Below are 10,323 nucleotides of genomic sequence, written 5' to 3' on the forward strand. Positions count from 1 at the left end.
CGTCCATGAACAGCACCTATTCCATGGTGTCTGCATTCCTGGGTGTCAACATTATTATAAAGCAGCTCGAGAAGGTTTCCTCTAGGTAACAGGTAAGGACAGGTAACGAAAAGAGCAGCAAGGCAGCGCAACGTTTCAGCCTGAAGAAGGCTCCACGGCCCGAAACGTTGCCTTTCTTTCCTTTGTGGCAGGGAATAAACCCCTTACGTCCCTTTGCAGCATTATTACGATCTCGAGGGCTCGGGTGGACCGATGCCTTGCTGGAGTTTATCCTTATACTTAAGAGTCGTTCTATAACGAGGACCGTAGTTATCGGAGTCTGTGCCTGCTGTTTTCTTAATCTGGAGGGGGGACTCCTGGGAAAGCTGAGGCTGCTGCTGGGAGAGGTGTTAGTGGGGCTGCACACTATTGGGGCTGGAGGGGATCCCCATGACCTGGGAAGAGCTCTGAGTGGAGGGTCCAGCAAGGCGCTATATAAGTGTAAGCAATTATTAATTATTATTATTATACTTCAGGACATACAGCTCCACTTGCAATTATTATTATTATTATTATTATTATTATTATTATTATTATTAACGATTCAGAACGTCGGTGCATTTTGCTACTCCTGGCAATAATAAAAATAATCGCGCGGGCGCTGGTGAACGTGAAACCGGGCTTCCTCGCTCAATGCCAGATGGCTCATCGGTATCTTCGATCACGACCATCAGGGGCCTGGTTGTGAAATTCTGCTGGGGCAGTCACAGCGGCTCTGTTTCACTCCCCCCCTCCGAATTTCAGACGGCTCCCCTACAGATTTTTCCCCTGGAGCAGTCTGAGTAGGGGCGGGGTTCTGCAGCCCTGCGAGCCTTATATGGTGTTTCTTACCTGTTCGGAGCACTATAAAACAGGCTCAGAGAAGGGCACACTGTCAAAGTCCTCCGGGAAGAGCTGAGAGAGCTTCGTACAGCCGTGAGTCTAAAGGCTTTTTTTATTAATATGCTCTAGGATGCCTTACTACATCCGTTTAGGCTCCGTTGTCCCATCTGCTGCCTTTGCCACGTGCTTTCGATTTGAACCAGTCAGGCTTGCAGTCCTCCTGTCTCTCCTGGTCTTAATGTGGGGGGAGGGGTGTGTGTGTTTTGTCCGCTGGTCAAAGAAAATGATTAGTTGTTAAGAGGAGACCAGATGCTCGTTTTATGAAAATTTGCACACCATTCCAGTGAGCTGTGAGACCGCTAGAAAATGCGGCTGAAACTTGTGTAGACTTGAAATCGGTGTGTGCTTTCTCTACTTGATACCTCCCCAGTAGGGTATCTCAAGCAATTTGTTGGTCTCTCAGCTTGTATTGTAGTTCATCTCAAACCCAGCTGCTCTCCATCGGCGGTGTTCAGCTGGTGTTCTGGCATAGGAGCGGCAGGGGGTGAGAGGGAAATAACTTTATTATTTTCTTGATATTTGCCTTAAAAAAACACCCTCTTTCTCTTTGCAGGACAGATGTTTCAGTGCCTAAGGTCGCCCACAAACCTGCTTCAAGATGTCTCAGTGTTGTGGTAAGCGTGTTCTGATCCGTTAACCCGATTCGGATATTGTGATTCTCCGACTTCAGCTGTGGTGTTTGACCCCTTGGTGTCTTATGGAGGTATAATGAGGCTTTAGGATTCACGAGCTGAACCACAGTGAACTGTCTTGATTTCAGTTACTGAAGGTGTTTGCACAAGGCAGATGTGCAGAAAGTTTTACACAGACTCAAGGGCTCAAGGTGTTCATGTTGGACACTCTGGGTTGGGAGGGTTTTGACATGGGGGACGTGGGGGTGAAGAAAATATTTAAAAAGCCTTTTCTTTCCTGAATGTCTCTCTCAGACCTAGTGCCTGCGGATCAGCAGCTGATGAATGACATGGAGATGTTCAGGGATATGGTCCCGGCCGCCGAGAAGACAGCTTTGCTCTTCCACCTGTCCTACCTGTGTCTGGCCACCCACCCTGAGCTGGAGAGGAAACTGAGGCTCAAGGCCACAGAGAGCCAGCAGCTGTTCGCCTCCTCCGAGGTCCTGCTGCTCCAGGTGGGTCTGTGTCTCTCTGTGTGTGTGTGTGTGTGTGTGTGTGTGTGTGTGTGTGAGAGTACCTGCTGCTCCAGGTGAGTCCTCGTACTTACAGCTCCAGGTTTGTGTGAGTGTGTGTACCTGTTGCTACAGGTGTGTGTGTCTCAGTTGTGTGTGTGTGTGTGGGCACCTGCTGCTACCGGTGTGTGTCTCAGTTGTGTATGTGTGTGCACACATGCTTTGAAAGGTGTGTGTGTCTCAGTTGTGTATGTGTCTCAGTTGTGTGTGCAGAAAATTTAATGAAATTTAAAATCTGGAAAAAATCTCATTTTCAAAGGGTTCTACAAATGAACTTGTATTCCATACATTTAGTTGGGTCTTGGGAGAACCCTGGGAGGCTTCCATAGACTCCTACAAACTCCTACATGGACTTTGCATATTCTCCCTGTGTTCATGCAGGTTTCCTCTGGGTGCTCCAGTTTCCTACCATAGTACAAAATCATACTGGCAGGTGCATTTTCCCTAGTGCGTGTCTGCGTGTGTGTGTGTGTGTGTGTTTGTGTGTTTGTGTGTTTGTGTGTGTGTGTGTGTGTGTGTGTGTGTGTGTGTGTGTGTGTGTGTGTGTGTGTGTGTGTCCTGTGATGGACTAGTGTCCTGTCCTGTCCTGTCCTGTCCATGTGTGTGTGTGTGTCTGTGTGTCCTGTGATGGACTGGTGTCCTGTCCAGGGTGAACCTGCCTTGTGCCTGTTGCTTGCTGGGATAGACCCCAGCTTCCCCCTGTGACCCTGTACTGGAGAGAGCTCTGAGAAAATGGATGGATAGTCTGCTGTAAAATACATCCCAATCCTAAAATCTAGATCCAGGGTGTCTTCCCTGTTGAAATAAAAGCGCTGGAGACTCTTGAGACAGCAGAGGGGTCAGGATTGCGAAACAGAGATAACGGTGCTGGCGCTTGATCTCGCTCGCAGTGCGCCAGTACGGGGACCAACATCGTTGGCACCATGCTGCCGATGATCCGGACGGCCGTGAAGAAGAGGAACGTGGCGCTGGCCAAGAAGTTCCTGGACAAGTCGAAGGGCTGGATCGAGGACATCTGCCACCAAGTGGACCGATCGGTGGAGAAGTAAGACCCCCCCAGAGCTCCAGCTCTGCCATGGGGGAACCCGTCATTGCAAGCAGCCAGAGATCCTGGGATATCAGGATTCATTCCAACCGAGTGGCTTACTCCACCCTCCCACCACCCTTTGTGAAAAGCACTTCCTGTTAGGCTTGAATTATCCGCTCCCATACTGTCTCGGGAGCTGCCGTTTGCTTCATATTAGATAGACTGTCAGCCCAGGGTGCCCGTTATCGTTGTTCTGACACCACTGAATACCTTATTTTACCAACTAGGAGAAAGTACTGCGGGATCCTCCTCTGCTGTTGGCATCAAATGCATGAGAATGCATCAACCCAGTCAAAACTCTTCATCGGTCACCCAGTAACCTCAAAGATCACAAACCAGAAGTAGCGCAGGGGATGAGAGGCAGAGTAATTTATAAGATCACTTTATTAACCCTATACAGTTTCTTGCATTGGGAATTTGTCTTTTCACAGACTCCAGCTTGCTCTCCATGAGACACACAGATAGGGAGAGAGAAGCTGGGGGTCAAAGCGCAGGGTCGGCCATTTATATGGTGCCACCTGGAGCAGCTGGGGTGCAGGGCCTCGCTTCTCGCCAACAGAGTAGGATTGCCCTACAGTATGCACACATACAGTCCATAGGAGTTTGTATTGGCCCCGTTCTCTCGGGAGGCGCACAGTACAAAAAAGACGGCACAGTGTGCATGGCACGTTACAAAACAGTAAATAACAACAGTCATGACAGCCCACCATCATGCACAACCCAACACCAAAAACGGGCAGTGCTGGACAGTAAATGCGCAATAACTCTGTAACACCAGCAAGAAGAGCAGCGCGCGGAGGCGAGTGGAGTTCAGCAGATGTAGCGGTGAATCATTCACACTGCTGCCCTCTGATGGCGAACAGGGGGAGGCTCCTTCCACTGGGTCCCAGGCTGCTTTCAAGCAGCAATAATAATAATAATAATAATAATTGCTTATGCTTATATAGTGCTTTTCTGGAAAGTCGACTCAAAGCGCTTTACAGGTAATGGGGACTCCCCTCCACCACCACCTGGATTATGCGACAGCAGCCATAGTGCACCAGAACGCTCACCACACATCAGCTTTCAGTGAGGAGGAGAGCAGAGGGATGAAGCCAGTTCAGAGAGGGGGACTATTAGGAGGAAATTTGGCCAGGACACCGGGGTTACACTCCTACTCTTTTCGAGAAACACCCTGGGATTTTTAATGACCACAGAGAGTCAGGACCTCAGTTTTACGTCTCACACGAAGGACGGCGCCTGTTTACAGTATAGGGTCCCTGTCACTATACTGGAGCATCAGGACCCATACAGACCGCAGGGTGAGCGCCCCCTGCTGGCCCCACTAACACCTCTCCCAGCAGCAACCTTAGTTTTTCAGCAGGTGGACATCTCCCCCCCTGTCTCTTGGCTCGCTGGCTCGGATTCTCCTGTCCCATACGGTCTCGGTGGTGGGGGGCTGCGGGCTTCCACACAAGAGGGGTCACAGTTCCCCACCCCATCTCCTCCTCCAGGTATGAGAATCTGAGCAAAGGCGTGGGTGACACCTGCAGCGACGTGGTCAAGACCAAGGCGGACAAGGAGCAGCAGAAGAAGGAGAAGACGGCGGAGGCCAAGGCCCTGGAGGGACAGTGCAGCAAGCTAGACACCTCGGTCAAACAGCTACAGGGGGAGAGGAACCAGCTGGAGACGGACATCCAGGACAAGAACAAGAAGCTGCAGTGCCTCATCAACAGCATCGGGGAGCGGGACCGCAAGTTCGGCATCGTGGCGGCTGTGGTGCCCATCCTGGGCGCCATGATCAACACCATCCAGAAGGCCACCAACGACCCCAAGGACAAGGCGGCCGTGGAGTCCCTCAAGGTCCAGCTGGAGGAGCTGCGCAGCCGCAAGGACGCCAAGGTGTCGGAGCTGTGGCAGAAGGAGAAGGAGCTGATCCGGCTGCAGCTGGACTACGCCAAGGTCCAGATCGACATGGGTAGACGGGCGGGTTGCCGGATCGTGGGGGCCGCTGGAACGTGTTTTGTGCGGGGTGTTGGCCTCAACAACGTGGCTGGACGGCTTGCTCCACACCCCTACCACCCTTTGTGTGAAGGAGCCGCTCCTGTCCTGACTGAAGTCCCGCTCTCGGCTTCAAGCCCATAGCAAAGTCAGGATTTAGGGAAATGTGTTTTGTTTTTCTATGTGATTGCTTGCTTGTAACAGACCTGAGCTGTTGCCAGAGTTGAAACCAGTAGGCGGGTGGGTTGCCGAACCGTGGGGGGCCGCTGGGATGAGGCTTGTCTGCCGGGGTGAGGTCACGGCCTCGGTGACCCCGATTCCCACCGGCAGCTCAGGACAGGCCTGTCCCGGTCCGGCAGCTCGGTGCACGAAAACGTCCTGTTTGTAACCTCCAGGCTCGGCTGGCAGATCGGTAACTGACTGAGAAGCAGATTTCAGCCAGCTGCGTCTTAACCGAATTCTGGGTGTTGGCTTCAGCAACATGGCTGGGCAGCTTGTTCCCCACTCCCCCACCCTTTGTGTAAAGGAGACCCTCCTGTCCTGACTGGAGGAGCTCATCCAGCTGTGTCTTGAGAGAAGCCAGGGTATGTTTCCATCTAAAAATGACATCTGCCTCTTGATCCAGCCCCTCCAGCAATTCCTGTTTTCCTCCTCTGCCTCCCAGGATCCATTGGAGATCCCAAGATGCTGGCGGAGGTCCAGAAGTGCCTGACCAAGATCCAGGAGATCCTGCTGCAGATGAAGAAGTTCTGGGAGACGACCGGTGTAGATTATGCCGGTTCAGGGACGCCAAATATGTAATCATAGTGGCTCTCTGAAGGCACCAGTTCTGTAGGGTTTGGGCATTTACTGAGACAATTATTAATTGTAGCAGTAAATCACAAAGTTGATTCTTTTGATGGCTTTAGAATCCAACCATGCGACATAACTCAAACAACGCGCACACACAGGTACTAATACACGGGGATACATTTATTAATACATAGAATATGCATATAAACCTAACAGATCTTATCGAGAGGGTTATCAGAATACAAAAGATATATATTCAATCAGTTACAAAGTGTTACACATATCAAGAGGACATACGTTCAGTATATCATTCATTAAGACCGTTTCGTAAAGTGAACTTGGTTACAACTTCTACATTAGATACTCAAACAAGTACATAACTCTTAGGAATTAAATTGATATCAACTGGTTGGGATAACAATTGAATTCTCGAGCTGTAATGCATTGAAGTTGAATACTCATCCAATCTTTGGGGATTCAGATCTCCTGCGGGCACAAAGGAACAGTTGCAGGCTGTTGCTGTCCAATCCGCGCTCTCTGGCTCGGTGCCAGGCTGTGCTGTGCGGCTTGCGACGGTGCGCTGCTGATGCTCATTGTTGGCTTTAACTAGCAAAGTTTGTGCACAGGAGAAAAGATGACTGTGGGTCCCAGCAAGTCAGGAAGAGGACTGGTTCGTTCCTGATGAAGAGCTAGTTCTGAATAGTAATTCAGCTGTCCACAGTTCCGACCTGTTCACGAGGCCTGCTGCTGGTTACTCTCTGGCAACCTCAACTCTAGACTCTTAGAACAAAGGAAAGTTCTGGCACTCGGACACACTGGCCGTTCCGTGGTTGTCCGGGCTGAGTCTCAGGATGGTCAGGAGGCGCGCTGCGAGAATGTCCTGCCCTTGGGATTCTCCTTTGAATTCCTTCTGAATCTTGTCTGAATCTTGTTGAATCTGAATCTGAATCTGAATCTCCCAGGCTCTCTGTGTTGCCTGTTTTTACCTGGAGGAACTTCAGCTCATTGATTGGCTGAAAGTTCCATGGGCATCAGAGTCCCACGTGGGTTACTCGGCCCTACCGGTCCCTGATTGGTTGATCAAGGTGAGATATGAGTCACTTAGTCCTGACACTTAGGAATGCAATCCAGATGTCCAACTCGCACTCCCTAGACAGATAGGCGCCAATGGGTGACCATTGATCATGATAGCCAGGCTTAGCTAAGTGCATCCCCCTTTGGGAGCTGTCCTTGGACCTTAAATCACCTTGCATGAATGGTTTCTCTGTGGCTGCACCACAGAGATGAACAGAGAAATGAGGCCTAATTTGGGAAAGCTCAGAAACACTTAATTCTGCCTTATTATTAAGCCTCGCCGCTACACCGGCGTGGCGCTGGACAACCTCAAGCAGAGGACCTTCGCCGGAGAGGACATGCTGGACTTCCTGGAGGACTGTGAGATGGACTTCCTGTCCAGCCTGGATAAGGCCGAGCCGGTCAGTGTTGTTTTTTTTTCCCAGAGCGATTCTGGTAGATCAATCTCAGAGCGGGGGTGGACAGAGCTGTCCTGCCTGGCGGGTTGAGCTTCTCTGATCTGGTACCTGTTGGCCCAGATCTTTGCCTGCACACCCCAGACACTCTGATTGAGCTGCAGCACCAACAATCCTACAGGCAGCCCCTGAGCTGCCGATGCAGTGGTTACTGTGGCTTCTGATGGGTGCAGTGCTTGTCCTGTATAGGAGCGGGTGGTGTCGTGGGGAGGCTGTTCTGTCATCACCCTGTCAAGTGGAATAAGAAAAGCGAGAGTCAAAAGTGTAGCCTAAGGCGATGGAGACCAAAGGCTACGAGATTGAAGAGCAAGGTGGGAGGTTTCACAGGGGACGCAGGGGATCATGAGCTGTAGCTGTGGATCAGAGAGTAGTCATGTGCTAAACATCCAGACGGCCCCCTTCTGGGCTAGAATTCGGTCAGATCCTTTCACTGGTCAGGGATAATCCTGCGGGTGGATTATCACTGCAAGGGTTTGCGAGACATGTGGACCGCACCCCAATGCCTTCTGGGATAGAGGTGTGCACCCCCCCCCGAGCGAGCAGATGATTCCTGGCGGGCTGATGGGTGCGTTTTGATTCCGATTGGTCCACGTTATCTCCAGGCCTCGGTGCGGCAGGGATAAATCCTGTTGCTCTCAACTGCGCTTCACTGAACGGACTCAAACCCCCTCTCGCACCCAAGATGGCAACTGGCAACCCACTGAAGCTACACATGTGTGAGCCTGGTCAGTACCTGGAGGGGAGACTTCTGGGAAAAACTAATTCTGCTGCTGGAAGAAGTGGTAGTGGGGCCACCAGTTTGTGTGGGTCCTAATGCCCCAGTATAGTGACGGGGACACTGGACTGTAAACAGGTGCCGTCCTTCTGATGAGACATAAAACCGAGGTCCTTACTCTCTGTGCTCATTAACAGTTCCAGGATGTTTCTCGAAAAGAGTAGGGGTGTAACCCCGGCGTCCTGGCCAAATTTCCCATTGTCCCTTACCAATCATGGCCTCCTAATAATCCCCATCTCTGAACTGATTTCATCACTCTGTTCTCCTCCTCACTGAGAGCTGATGTGTGGTGAGCGTTCTGGCGCACTATGGCTGCCATCGCGTCATCCAGGTGAGGGCTGCACATTAGTGGTGGTAGTGGGATTCCCCATTACCTGTAAAGCACTTTAAGTGGGGTGTCCAGGAAAGTGTTATATAAGACCGCGTGGGTCTGATTGGGGAAATGGAGTCACGTGATTCAGACAACAGCGCCCCCTTTTCCCACAGCAGAAGGATTGCCAGCAACAGGAGCGTTTCTTCTCTGCCCCGTGGCAGTGAGATCTCACGTTTCCCCGCACCACTCGGGTCGGCCTCACGTCTGTGCTTCTCCTCCCCTTCCCCGCAGATCTGGAAGAACTTCTGCAATGTCTGCATGCACGTCCGCGGGATGTTCATCCTGCAGTCCAAGGAGGCCTACAGGTTCCTGGAGGTCAGCCCCTCGGCCCTGAGCAAGGAGCAGTGGCAGCATGAGTACGACAGCGTGGTGGCGCAGCTGGACAAGCTGAACCCCCCCACCCTCCGGGAGCTGCCGGACCAAGATGCTGGGAAGGCTGTTGAGGGGCCGAAGTAGGGCGGTGCTTCAAGTCGGGGGGCTGCTGGGATATCGACCGCTCTGAAGGGGTCGACTCCTCCCTTCGCCCCCATTGTGGGGTTCTTGGGGCTCCGGCGATGCTCTTCACACGCAATAAAAAGTCGATCAGCACCTCTTGCGTAGTGGCTTTTTTTGCAGTGATTATCTGTACCAGAGGCTTGACCCCTTATTTCTGGGGGGGCGAGGAATGATGTGCCTTTCGTCGAACCTCTGTATGGTGAAGGCAGATGGGCCTCGAGGGGCCCCTGCTTTCAATCCCCTGCCCATCAGCGGGTCCTCTGCTGTCTCGATCGTGTGGCGAAAGAGGGGACGAAGGTCTGACAAAGATGGCAGCTCTTGTCTGAAACTACATTTCCCAGAATGCATTGGGTGTGTGTGTGGGGGGGTTTGACCTGTGCCATCCTCCGTCACCTGACTGATTTGGAAGCAGACCATTGGTCAGGTGACTGCTTCAAGACAGGAAGCTGAGGACTCTAGGTCTGCTTTCTTCCCACTGGCTGTACTTCAGTTATATAGCACAGCACAGTGCCTTACAGCGCTGCGGCCCCAGTTCTGACTCCTGGAGTGCTCTATCTGTGTAGAATATGTATGTTCTCTCTGTGTCCATGTGGGTTTCCTCCCACAGTCCAGAGACATGCTAGTGGGTTCATTGGCATCTAGCAAAATTGGCCCAGGTGTGTCACCTTTTTTTACATTTTCTTTTTCTACATTTCTAAATCTCACAGTGTTTTCCTGCCTGCACAGTAGTGGTAGAAACCATGAAGTTAATTCTTACGATCGGCTTTAATTCAGACCTCTGTCTGCTAATTAGACACCCCACCATCCCGATGCTCAGGGCATGACCATGACTCCCCCCCCCCAGCTGCGTGTTAAACACAGGAGGAGGAAAGAGGCTGGTTCTCTTTCGTCTGAAGTGATTCATGGGGGGTTTGACTGGATTTGGAGATTGGGATCGGGGTCCAGTCTGTTTACGGAAATAAGCAGCCATCACATTAATAATTCAGTAGATCACACATATTAAAAGAACATGGCATGCTGTAACCTTTCACAGAGAACATTTCAGCTCCCATGAGAAGGTCAGATGGTACCGGCTGCTCTGATGAAATCCGCTGACATTGTGAATACATCACGAGTATTCATACATACCGTACTAGTATTGAGAAGTAATTGTGATGACATCCCTTGAGTTGGCTGTTCGTCGCATGA

The 10,323-nt window shown here is 51.4% G+C and overlaps 1 protein-coding gene across 1 annotated transcript; it reads left to right on the plus strand.

Moving 5' to 3' along the window:
- Window positions 1-1,468: 1,468 nt before the first annotated feature.
- LOC148665323 (uncharacterized) lies at window positions 1,469-9,228 on the plus strand. Its single transcript, XM_088631590.1, has 7 exons — window positions 1,469-1,535; window positions 1,848-2,047; window positions 2,995-3,149; window positions 4,685-5,148; window positions 5,836-5,936; window positions 7,313-7,438; window positions 8,872-9,228. The coding sequence occupies exons 1-7, from the start codon at window positions 1,520-1,522 to the stop codon at window positions 9,094-9,096; spliced, it is 1,287 nt and encodes a 428-aa protein (XP_088487716.1). The 5' UTR covers window positions 1,469-1,519; the 3' UTR covers window positions 9,097-9,228.
- Window positions 9,229-10,323: the final 1,095 nt, after the last annotated feature.

This window comes from Lepisosteus platostomus, chromosome 5 (assembly GCF_059453375.1).
Source record: "Lepisosteus platostomus isolate fLepPlt1 chromosome 5, fLepPlt1.hap1, whole genome shotgun sequence".
Taxonomy (NCBI): Eukaryota; Metazoa; Chordata; class Actinopteri; order Semionotiformes; family Lepisosteidae; genus Lepisosteus; species Lepisosteus platostomus.

Excerpts from the sequence above, each read along its gene's own strand:
- LOC148665323 (XM_088631590.1), top strand. Across the intron at positions 5,149-5,835 it reads CAAGGTCCAGATCGACATGG|GATCCATTGGAGATCCCAAG; the intron begins GTAGACGGGCGG and ends TCTGCCTCCCAG. Across the intron at positions 7,439-8,871 it reads GCCTGGATAAGGCCGAGCCG|ATCTGGAAGAACTTCTGCAA; the intron begins GTCAGTGTTGTT and ends CCTTCCCCGCAG.